The sequence below is a fragment of the Carlito syrichta genome, unplaced genomic scaffold, assembly GCF_000164805.1.
Source record: "Carlito syrichta isolate Samal-C Ts95f unplaced genomic scaffold, Tarsius_syrichta-2.0.1 Scaffold312209, whole genome shotgun sequence".
Lineage (NCBI taxonomy): Eukaryota > Metazoa > Chordata > Mammalia > Primates > Tarsiidae > Carlito > Carlito syrichta.
Window position 1 is genome coordinate 1,123,296 of NW_007256305.1, and position 12,552 is coordinate 1,135,847.

Sequence of the window (12,552 nt, forward strand, 5' to 3'; positions counted from 1 at the left end):
CCCGGCTAATTTTTGATTTATTGTAGAGATGAGGTCTCGTCAAGTTGCCCAGGCGGGTCTCGAACCCACGGGCTCAAGCAATCCACTCACCTCAGCCTCCCAAAGGCACGGGATTACAGGTTGAGCCACCAAGCCCAGCCAATAGCATGCTCTTAAGGCTGGACAAACATCTCAGCTACCAAAAAGATGTGTTAAACTTAGGGCTTGTTCAGAAGACAGATGATAGGAGTTGTCGATGAATTTGGAGGCTTTTCTTCTAGAGAAACACCTTGTTGACTGGGCTCGGTGGCTCAGCCTATAGTCCCAGCACTTTGAGAGCCCAAGGCGAGTGGATTGCCTGAGCCCACGGGTTTGAGACCAGCCCAGACAACTTGGTGAGACCTTGTCTCTACAATAAATCAAAAATTAGCCTGTCATGGTAGCGTGTGCCTGTAGTTCCAGATACTTGGAAGGCTGAGGCGGAAAGATCTCCAGAGCCCAGCAGGTTGACGTCGGCGTGGCTGTGTGTCACTGCACTCCAGCCTGGGCAACAGAGTGAGACTCCAACTCAAAAAAAAAAAAGAAAGAGAGAAATACTTTGTTAGAGCTTTTGCCACAAGTACAAAGGCACCTTCAGACAAAATCCTGCTCTTTGAGTTATGTATACATTGCCTATAAAAATGCCACTGCTACTTGTCTTTATTTGTTAATGATGATCACTTATGAGGAGAGGATCAAAGAGGGAAAAGACAGCAGCAACACAGAAAATGGCCAAACCTCAAGTTCTCTGGACTTGAAAGAATCTTGGGTTCTGCTTATTTTCTATGAAATCTCATAAACCAGAGGGAGAAGATTCTGCCTGGTACCCTTGTGAGCCTTGGCCATGCACAGGCACACACCCTTCCATTTAGTAACTGAGAGCTCAGCTTCCATGGTTACAATGTTGCTAGAAGACAAATGAACTTAGAAGTTAGACTCCAAGAGAAAATGCTAGGGGGAGGAGAAGATATGAAAGAAATAAAGGCAATATCTCCATCTCCTCCTCCTCCTTCTTTCATTTCTCAACTTGATTGTAATTTAGTTGATTTCTCTGACGGACTTCCTTTATCTCAGTAATTCATAACCTCAACTGCACATGGAAGATTCCCACCTGGGAATCTTTAGACAATGTATGCCTGTGCTCCACCCAAAGACTCCCAGGCAGTGGGTTTGGGTGCTGCTTGGGCCTTGGAATTTTGAAAGCTTTACTGGTGATTCTCAAGGCCAAGAACCACTATCCAGAGTGACACTCAGAAGCCATGGTGTGGGTGACGTGGTGATCACCCAACCCTGGTGTGGGAGACACCTGAAAGGGCTCTCAGAGCCTTTCTGCAACTTGGTTATGCAGACAAACCTGCTGGGGGTGGACTCTGATTCAGTAGGTCTAGGGCAGGGCCCATAATCCTGCTTTTCTAACCTCTCTGTGCTTTCAGGAGCGGATTGCCAAGTGTCATGGCACCCAGTGTGGGTTCTGCACCCCTGGGATGGTGATGTCCATGTACACACTGCTCAGGAACCACCCAGAGCCCACTCTGGATCAGTTAATGGATGCTCTTGGTGGTAGGTTATGTGTATGTATGTGTTTATCTTTAGATGATAGTGATGATGACAGCTAATGCTGGACACCCACCATGTGCCACAAGTTATATTAAATGCTATTTGAAGACTATCTCATTTAATCCTCATAATAACTTTGCAATAGTTACTTATCATCCGCATTTCAGAGATGGAGAAACCGAGGTTTGGAGAGAGTAATTTGTCCAAAGTTACACCACCAATAGGTGGAAGAGTTGGTTTGTTTAAATCAGAACTCAAGCCAGATCCACGCTTTGCATTTGGCTGATGTATTTCTGAAGTCTCTTTTAATCTATAGGAGTCCCCTCCCTTTTTATTGTTTGCTTGTTTTTATAATCATTAAAAAGTCAGTTTATTTATTGACTCTTGGGAGAAGTTCAGTCACTTCCACATGCTGTCCTCCACCGCTGTCACCTACTGGGTGGGTACTCTTGAGACTGTGCACAGTGGCTGCTGGTGACACAGCCTTAAGTCAAAGGCACTGGGACCTTATGGTGATGCTTGTTCCAGGGAAATGTCTCTATCCAGAACAGCTTTGTCACATTCAAGAGCTCAAAGTGTGTGGGGTGGGGAGGGGAGTTTCTCATCAACAAGATTCTAAACATTTTTTTTGAGTTGGAATCTCACTCTATTATCCTGGCTGGAGTGCAGTGGCTTGAACACAGCTCACCACAGCCTTGAGCTCCTGGACTCAGGCGATCCTTCTGTCTCAGTCTTCTGAATAGCTAGAACTCCAGGTGTGTGTCACCACACCTGGCTAATTTTTTTTCATATTTTTTTTTTTTTGTAGAGATGGGGTCTTGCTGTGTTGCCCAAGCTGGTCTCAAACTCCTGGGCTCAAGCAATCCTCCTGCCTTGGCTATCCCATAGTGCTGGGATTATAGGCATGAGCCACTGTGCCCGGCCTAAACAATTTTTTTTAAATGATACCCTTTCAAATCCCAATTCTGGTGAAACTCTCCATAGCTCTGTGTGTCTTTGTCTCTCCTACCTTCCGAGGACCTCACTTCTCTGCTGGAGACCATGAGTCTAGAGCCTGTATGTTTACAACTCCCACAAAGACATTCTAGGGAAAAACAGAGTAGGGAGGAGGAGATCCAGCTCATAACTGTCTCCTGCCTGATTTCCTCTTGGCCTTATCCTGTATTTGATTTCATGGTTGTCAGCGATGTGAGCTAGTGGCAAAGAGTTCTCAAGTCTTAGGGAATTTGAGTCGTACACTGCGAATTTAGGAATCATGAAGTTTCCTGAGACCCAACCCAGAGAGTTGGACTCAGTGATAATTGTTTTTAAATAAGACTTCAGATTTGGGGATGGGGAAAGGACATAGGACCATGTGAGAGAGACACTGGCCTAATGCCTTATTGTAAATAAATCATGTACCCAGCTGCTTCCAAAGTCTAATAACTACCTTTGCTGCTATAGAATAACATAACTGACACTTAGCATGCTCTCTCTCCCTTTTTTTTTTTTGCAATAAATTCATAACTATCACAGTAAGTGTTAACAATAAGAGTTTTTTGTTTTGTTTTTTTTGTTGTTGTTAAAGGTCTCACTCTGTCGCCCAGTCTAGAGTGCAGTGGTACAGACACAGCTACCACAGCCTCAACCTCCTGGGCTCAAGTGATCCTCCTGCCTCAGCCTTCTGAGTAGCTAGAACTACAGACATGCACAAACACATCCAGCTGATTTTTTTTTTTTAGAGAGACAAGGTCTCACTATATTGCCCAGACTAGTCTTAAACTCCAGACCTTAAGCAGTCCTCCCACTTCAGCCTCCCAAAGTACTGGGATTACATGTGTGAGCCACCATGCCCAATCCTGAGGGTTTTTTTTTTCTTAAAAAAGTAAGGAAATCATGCCATTTGCAACAACATGGATGATCCTGGAGGACGTTAACGCTGATTGAAAGCCAGGATGGAAAAGCAAATGCTACATGATCCCCCTTATATGGGGAATCTAACATAGTCATACTTGTAGAAGCAGAGGAGAATGGTATTACAAGGGGTGGGGGAAGGGAAACACGAGGAGGTGTTGGTCAAAGGATACAAAGTGCCAGGAATGCAAGATGAATAAATCCTAGAGGTCTGATGCTCAGTATAGCACCTGTAGTTAACAATGTAGACTTCAACATTTGCTAAGAGGGTAGACTCATAGCAAGTGTTCTTATCACTAAATAAATGAATACACAAATGCCAGGAGGAAACCTAGAGGTGATGCATGTGTTGACAGCGTTAACTGTCATGATGGTTTCATGGGTGTATACTTGTCTCCAAACTCATCAATTGTGTCTATTAAATATGCACAGCTTTTTGCACATCAATAATAGCTCAGTAGAAAGGCTTTTGCTTTTTTTAATTAAATGAAGCTTAACTCTTGAATGTGACTGTAAGTTACTGCAAGCGTTTGGCTTGAAATCATGGTGTTGTTTGAGCATCCATGACAAGCAGAGGGCATAAAAACTTGACACAGAGAGAGGACAAATGACTGGGCTGTTCAAATCTGCCTCAAGACTCTCAATATCTCAACTCAATATCCCAAGTTGCTGATAGAAAAATCTGACTTTGTAGATTAGGAGGACCAAAATGTCAAAAACAGAGCTTTCTTCTAGGATAAGGTCCTCATTTCCATCACACGCTTTGGCAGACCTGCCTCTGTCTAGGTCACTTGACTAACAGTGTGGGGCTTTTCTCCCCCAGGTAACCTGTGCCGGTGTACTGGGTACAGGCCCATAGTGGATGCATGCAGGACACTCTGCAAAGTAAGTAGACAGGAACTCATGGCTGAGCTTACTTTTCCCCAGTGAAACAACATGGTGGGGGTGGTCAGGTATGACCTGAGGACAGCCATTTTTATAAATATAGGGATATTTCTTAGCTGAAGGTCTTCTGGGTTTTGTTTTGTTTTGATCAGTGTGTCATTCTGTCCCCCAGGCTGGAGTACAGTGGCGCCATCATGGCTCACTGCAGCCTCAACCTACCTCCTGGGCTCAGGCGATCCTTTCGCTTCCATCTCCTGAGTAGCTGCAACTACAGGGGTGTACCACCACACTCAGCTTTTATTTATTTATTTTTGTAGAGATGAGGTCTTGCTATGTTGCCCAGGCTGGTCTCGAACTCCTGGGCTCAAGCAGTCAGTTCCCCCACCTCAGCCTCCCAAAGTGCTGGGATTACAGGCAGAACCACCACGCCAGAGTAAGGTCTCCTGTTCATTATTTGATCTGAGCCAGGATGCTTACCCCTGTTCATTGAGCTTGCCTTGGTGGTCATATAAGGAACACCCACACATTTTGACGTTGGCTGCAGATCATTGCTTCTAAGAGGTCTTTCCTGGCCAGGCTCGGTGGCTTAACCTGTAATCCCAGCTCTTTGGGAGGCTGAGGTGAGTGAATTGCCTGAGCCCATGGGTTCAAGACCAGCCTGGGCAACTTGGTGAGACCTCGTCTCTACAATAAATAAAAAATCAGCTGGGCATAGTAGCACGTGCTTGCAGTTCCAGCTACTTGTAAGGCTGAGGCGAAAGGCTCGCCAGAACCCAGTAAGTTGATGCTGGGGTGGCCGTGAGTGTGCCACTGCACTCCAGCCTGGGTGACAGAGTGAGACTCCAACTCAAAAAAAAAAGGAAGTCTTTCCTGACCTGTTTGGGTTATGTACCCTGCCCTGGCACCCCAGCAGTCTTTTGTGCACATGAGATGTGTGTGACCCATCACAGCGTGGTCACAATGTGGGATATTGGCCAGTTCATCCATCTCTTCACTATACTATGGGCTACATGACTACAGAGGCTATGCATCTCTAGGGCCAACCCCCAAGCACTAATTGAGCAGTTACTCCGTTAACATTTGCCGAAAGAATAATTGAAGAAACTATTGAAGAGAGGGACATACGATTCCCCTTTGGAAGTTAAACTGTGAAATCAGTACATCACAATGATGCCAACAATACTCACTAATATTTAAAACATTAAAATTATTAATATTAACAACTAATCCTTGTTAATGCTGATTATTTATTGGTGTGTGCCAGGCTCAGTTATAAGAGCTTATGTATTTTTGCTTATTTAGTCATCACTGCTACACACAATTTGTTATAGGCTTAGGTTTTTCGTGAGAGTGAGTTTGGATATGTTTCAGATCACATGGCTCTCTCATGACATCCAACAACACTGATTTTGTATTGTATGTCAGCTAGTATCACCTGCCTTATCTCCTACTAGTAGAATCAGTGATAACTGTCTAGTGATTTATTTTCTCTCCCACTAGGATTCTGCCTGCTGTCAAGGCAAAGAAAATGGGGTTTGCTGTTTGGATCAAGGAATAAATGAATTGCTGGAATTTGAAGAAGGAAATAAGGTCAGTGAAATGGAAAGTTTTCACGAGATTTTCTCCAGACAAGAGCAGCTGCTGACTTACTTTTAGGAAGAGTAAGTGGCTGCCCAAGGTAACTCCTTTGAAGACATTCTGACTTCATCTCTATAAAGAATAATCCTCTTGTAATCCCAGCACTTTGGGAGGCCGAGGTGAAGGGATTGCCTGAGCCCACGGGTTGGAGAACACCCTGGGTAACTTGGCGAGACCTCATCTCTACAATAAATCAAAAAGTTAGCCAGGTATGGTAGCACGCATCTATAGTTCCAGCTTGGAAGGCTGAGGCAGAAGGATCACCAGAGCCCAACAGGTCGATGCTGGGGTAGCCATGACTGTGCCATTGCACTCCGGCCTGGGCGCCTGAGTGAGACTCCAACTCCCCACTCCCCCCCCAAAGAAAGAAAAGAAAAATTCTATCCTAGCAATTTTGTCCCTCATTCTAGATATTGTTATAATTGGTTGATTGGTTGATTGATTGATTGATGTGAGTTGAAGTCTTTCTCTGTTGCCTAGGCTGGAGTGCAGTACACGATCATGGCTCACTGAACTGCCCACCTCCCAGGCTCAGAGGATTGGAGTTGTTAGGACTACAGGCATGCACCACCACACCCAGCTAAATTTTTTATTTTTGGTAGAGATGAGGTCTTGTTATGTTGGCCAGTCTGGTCTCGAACTCCTGACCTCAAGCATTCTTCCTGCCTCAGCCTCCCAAAGTGCTGGGATTACAGGCATGAGCCACCGTGTCCAGCCTATTAATCCAATTTAAATAAAATTTGTCTATAGAAGAGAAGAAAACACTGATTCTTCAGTGTCTCTTATTTGTAAAAAAAATCCGTTTTCAAGGGCCAGAAGCCAAGTGGAGACATCAGGGAGGTGAAGAAACAGGCAGAGCAGTGGGGGCAGGAGAAGCTTGGGGAGCCATTGCTGCTCTCAGCTTTGTCTGGTGCTTGCCACCGCCTCTGCCATCCTTAGACTCCAGAGAATGTGCAGATGTTGAGGGCTGCCAACGCCCACTGGTGTCTGTACTGAGTTGATAGTGACCAGGTCTATGTTGGAACCCTTAGATTGGGGTTCAGGGATTGTGGCTGGCCAGCTGACTTTCTTGTCTGTTGTTCTCTATCTGTCTGTCTGACTTCATTCCACACACTATCTTAAACTAGGTAATTTTAGTCTGGATGAAACGGCTCATGTTTGTAATGCCAACACTTTGGGAGACTGAGGGGGGAGGATCACTTGATTCCAGCAGTTTGAGACTAGCCTGGGCGACATAGCTAGACCTCGTCACTATAAAAAAAAAAAAGTTGGCCGGGTGTGGTGACATGCGTATATTCTTTCTAGTCCTAGCTATTCAGAAGGCTGAGACAGGAGGACTACTTGAACCCAGGAGTTCAAGGCTGCTGTGAGCTATGATTGCACCACTGCACCCCAGCATGGGTGACAGATCAAGACCTTGTACAAAAAAACCAAAAAAAAAAAAAAAGTAGTTGCTTCCTGACAATAACATCAGTTATTTTCTCTTTTTAAGACAAGTCCGAAACTCTTCTCAGAGGAAGAGTTCCTGCCTTTGGATCCAACCCAGGAACTGATATTTCCCCCTGAGCTTATGGTAAGTAGGGCCCTGTGAAACTCATCCTAGAGGAATTTGTGATGAAATGCCAGGAATGGTGTTTGTTCATGGAGTCTCTCACAAGCTAATTGGCAAACCATGTGGACTGAGGATGAAGTGGAGGAGTGAGGGACCCTGTAGGGACGCTGAGCTGGCTGTAAGTGGCAGCAGGTGGTGCTGATCACGTCATGAAGATGTGCAGATGTTTGTAGATGTAGACATGGGTTCCTACTTTTCATGTAGCTGAGGTTTATTCTCCCATAGACTGACTTGACAAAATGAAGCAGGTTAATGCAGATTTCAACATGAAAATGAATTCCTCTGAGATGCAGGTGCGCTAGAGGGAGCGATCTGGGGCCGTCTCTGGGAGTCAGGCACTGTCCTGTTCTAGCGTGGACTCTGACTCCTTGGGAGGCTTCACTTCTTCATCATGTTTCCTCCGGCTTTTAGGAGATCCATATTTCCTTTCTCTGTTTCTATAATGGTAGTGATAGGGCAGAAACAGGTGGAGATGTCACCATGAGGCAGCTTCAGTACCTATGGCTTTTTCAATAGATGATGGCTGAGAAGCAGCCACGGAGGACCAGGGTTTTTGGTGGTGACCAGCTGACCTGGATTTCCCCAGTGACCCTAAAGGAACTTCTGGAATTTAAATTCAAGTACCCGCAGGCCCCTGTGGTCATGGGGAACACCTCTGTAGGTATGTAGAGCCCTGGGGACTTCTTATGGGAAAAATGAGAGAAGGGGTTTGGGGAGGAAATCTGAAATCTCCATATATGTGTGTTTTGGGAAAAGTCTACTGAAATACCTTTTTTTTTTTTTTTTTTTTTTTTTGAGTTAGAGTCTCACTCTATTGCCCAGGCTGGAAGACAGTGACATGATCACAGCTCACTACAACCTTGACCTTCTGGGCTTAGGCGATCCTTCTACCTCAGTATTCCAAGTAGCTGGAATTATAGGCATGCGCCTCCATGCCTGGCTAATTTTTTGATTTTTTTTTTTAGAGATGAGGTCTCGCTATGTTGCCCAGGCTGGTCTTGAACTCCTGGTCTCATGCAAACCTCCTACTGCAGCCTCCCAAAGTGCTGAAATTACAGATGTGAGCCACTGTGCCAGGCCTGAAAGAGCATTTTTAATCCTCTTGGGCTCAACTTCCTCAGCAATGCCCAATAGACTTTCTAACTATCATTAAATAAATGAATCCCCCTTGTCCCACCTTGGTATAGGTCACAGAGTCACACCCAAGAGGCTTGCTCTGTAGTAAATCAGCAGCAGCATAGGTAACAGCTGCCCTGTTTCTCCACACAGGGATTGGTCTGGGCCTCATGTTTGAAATTACTCTTGGTTTCCTCCCTGGGTAGTCTCTCAATAGATACAGCATTTATACTGAAACTGCAGTTACAAGGTCTTCTTGTTGTGGCCAGTGTAAACACAGTTTGAGGGGACCCTAGGGTTTTCCCAAAGATAATTCTGAGTATGCCACAGGTCCAAGTTTTAGGACTGGCAATTCCAGAGTCCTCCAAGTTTAATAAAAATCTATCCAGCTGTTTTCTCTGCATGTGATTTGGCAATAAACACACAATTAGAAAGAGACATCTTTTTCATATATTTAACAACTGTAATTTAATCATAATTTCAATTTTTAAAAGGCAATTAGTCCTTTATTCTAGTCCTCTTCTTTTTTTATCCTTTAGGGCTTGAAGTGAAATTTAAAGGTGTCTTTCACCCAGTTATAATTTCTCCTGATAGAATTGAAGAACTGAGTGTTGTAAGCCATGAATGTAATGGTGAGTTCTCAAGTCTCTGTTTCCTAAGTTAAAATGCATTCATCAGTTTATTTACCTTGTCCAGCAAACAAGCAGAAAAGAATAATTTTTAACTATAATATGCACAAAGGTTCTCTTCTTATAAGAATGATAACATTCTGGAATGGGGCTCAGGGAAGGATTTTTTAGAGTTACATTAGATACTAACTGAATAGTCAGATTTTTACAGAAGAACTTTCTCCATCTGCAGTATCAGAGAAATGTAACAGCTCTTCAGTGAAGGGTATTGTGCTTAGTGCTAGACAGAAGATAAAGATGAATAGGATTCTTTGCTCCTTAGAAGCATGGTAGCAAGCAAAGTAAGTTTATGAAGCAGCCTGCCGACTGGCTTTCCCATTCCTGTAGAGGAAATTAATTCAATGGCAATGATGAGAGGCAATATAATTGTGGGTTTAGAGCACAGCCTCTGAAATCAAATTCTTGACTGTGATACACATTATTAGCTATAAGATCTTAAGCAAGTTACATAAGTAACGCACAGTTTTCTAATCTGTGAAATGGGACTATTACTATCTGATTGGTTTGCTCAGATTTAAGGAAATTATCTAAAGCATTCAATATAGTACTTTATAGAGTGTTCAAAGAACTCAGCCTCCATCACCACCACCTCTATAGCCACCATCTCCATCACCACCACAATTACCATCACCACCACCTCCATCACCACTCCCATCTCCATCACCACCACTGTCACTATCACCACCACCACCGTCACCATCACTACCTTCATCACTACCTCCCTCACCACTACCCTCACCATTACCTCCTATCTCACCACCATCCCATCATCACAACTCTCATCAACTCTACCACCAATAAGCAGGGCCACATGTATCCAGTATAAAGATTCCAAGTCTGTAACTTTGGTATAAGGAACATTTTTAGGTCAGCAGTGATCACACTGCATTATTTACAGATGTCTTCATTTCAGGACTCACCCTGGGTGCCGGCCTCAGCCTGGCCCAGGTCAAGGACATTCTGGCCGATGTGGTCAAGAAGCTTCCAGAGGAGAAGACACAGATGTACCATGCTCTCTTGAAGCAATTGAGAACTCTGGCTGGGTCCCAGATCAGGAACATGGCGGTATGTATGTGATGACAGTAAACTCGGGTATGCATCCCTTGGGTGACTGTCCCTGATGAACATGACATTTTCATTCTTTTAGAACAAGTGAACAGAACAGTTCTCCAAAGCCTTGCTTAGCCCTTATTTTAGCACTTGTGCTTTTACAGGTACATAACTGAAGTGAAAATAACTCATTATCTTAATCAGTCTTTAGGAGGACACATTATGAGCAGGCATCCAGACTCAGATCTGAATCCCCTCCTGGCTGTGGGCACCTGTATCCTCAATGTGCTCTCGAAAGGTAAGTAACAGCTCTGACCCAGGGAGCCTTAACTCATTTCCCCTGCCTCCTTTTCTCTCTGGCAAGGCAGAGTCCAGTTTTGAAAATGACTGTTCCCTATAATATCTACAAGTGTGTGCCTTTCTGGGTGCTGGGAAGTTGGTCAGTCTTGTCTTAACACCATATTCTCCCCGACTCTTCATCTGTTTCTTTTTGAGACCTTGTGCTAGATGTTTCCTCATGCTGGTCACCTTACACTGAACACGCTTGTGTTGGTTAAGGTCCGGTTGTGGTCTGATCATTGGAGAGAACTATAAGCTGTTGAGAATGATTGGACCCTTTGTTGAAGACATTCTCTAGGCGGTGCGGGAGTGTCGTGGCACCCACATTGCATTTGGGGCTCACACTTCATTTATTATGCTTGAACACACACAGGTCTTCTTCAATTGCACATGGAGTTGGGCCTCATTTTGCACTTATTTACTTGATTTTTGTTTTGAAAGCTAAGTCTAGATCATTTAATTTATTTCTCTTATTCCAACTTGCTCAACAGTTATTAGGAAGCTCTCATTGGTTTTTTATAAGCCTGTTTTTTTTTTTAATTACAAATTATGGGCTAACTTTCTATCACCTGCATTATTAAATATCTATTCCTCAAACTATCCAAACCACAGCATTATCTTAAGAAGGAAGATTTGCCATCAGAGTTTTCAATTTAAGTTCCATCCCCTTGAAAAGTCATACCGTGAGAAATTGGTTTTGTGATATGAGTATAGACACCAAAAGTCTCTTAGCTTTCATCCCCAAAGCATGTTTTGTTATAGCTTGAAACTTCTCCTCCTCCCATATATTAAAATTAAAGAACTGAAGATCTTTAGGTGCTGGAAAAAGGTGTAGACAAACATCACGGCACTGCTCTTCAGGTTTATGAAGGAAATTGTATTATTCACTAATGTACCCAGTAGTGTTCCTTGTTATAAACAACAGATGTTTGTCGACTGATCAAGATAGCAAAAAAAGATATTAATGTTTACTTCCTACTTGTAAAACTCTAAGTGAATTATGCTGCAGGCAGAGGACTGCTAAGGTCCAGTTCTACCTGAAACCCTAGGCTACCCTGCTAGATATTTTTATCTGTAAGCAAGCAAGGAAGGCAAAAAAAGACAGAGTCTATACTGGAAGAAACATTGCAAGGTGCCATCATAGGTGAAAGGATTGGCTAAGTGCAGGAGGCACTCTTCTTCCCCTGAACAACCCGTTTTCTCAGGTATTTGGTGGAGTTCTTTCCCAGGTTTTGGAAGTTTGTTTAGCGGACCAAGAAGGTTCCAGAGAACATGTCACTTCTTTTTGCAGAAGGAGAACGACAGATTCCCTTAAATGAGCAATTCCTCAGCAAGTGCCCAAATGCAGATCTGAAACCTCAAGAAATCTTGATCTCAGTGTACATCCCCTACTCAAAGAAGGTGAGAACAACTACTATTAATTTCCTGGTTTTACCTGTGAGTCTAGGTTTGTTTATTCCAGCATATGGTGGGTTAAGAAAAAATGTTAAGGCTAGGCTCTGTGACTCACATCTATAATCCCAGCACTCTGGGATTATAGATGTGAGCCAGGGCAGGAAGATTGCTTGAACCCAGAAGTTCAAGACCAGCCTAGGCAACAAAGTGAGACCTCTTCTCTACAAAAAAATTAAAAAATTATCCAGGTGTGGTGGCATGTGCCTATAGTCCCCGGTACTTGAGACGTTGAAGCAGAAGGATTTCTTGAGCCCAGGAGGTCAAGGCTGTGGCTAGCCGTGATTGTGCTACTGCACATCA

General features: G+C 43.8%; 1 protein-coding gene across 1 annotated transcript in view; it reads left to right on the forward strand.

Annotated features, from left to right (window-relative positions):
• AOX1 (aldehyde oxidase 1) overlaps positions 1-12,552 on the forward strand; it is a 70,993-nt gene that overhangs the window by 6,943 nt on the left and 51,498 nt on the right. The window contains exons 4-12 of the mRNA XM_008069802.1: positions 1,452-1,578; positions 4,292-4,353; positions 5,854-5,943; positions 7,484-7,564; positions 8,120-8,264; positions 9,259-9,351; positions 10,322-10,473; positions 10,663-10,756; positions 12,089-12,198. Coding sequence (XP_008067993.1) covers positions 1,452-1,578; positions 4,292-4,353; positions 5,854-5,943; positions 7,484-7,564; positions 8,120-8,264; positions 9,259-9,351; positions 10,322-10,473; positions 10,663-10,756; positions 12,089-12,198 — 954 coding nt within the window. The remainder of the gene's footprint in view (positions 1-1,451; positions 1,579-4,291; positions 4,354-5,853; positions 5,944-7,483; positions 7,565-8,119; positions 8,265-9,258; positions 9,352-10,321; positions 10,474-10,662; positions 10,757-12,088; positions 12,199-12,552) is intronic.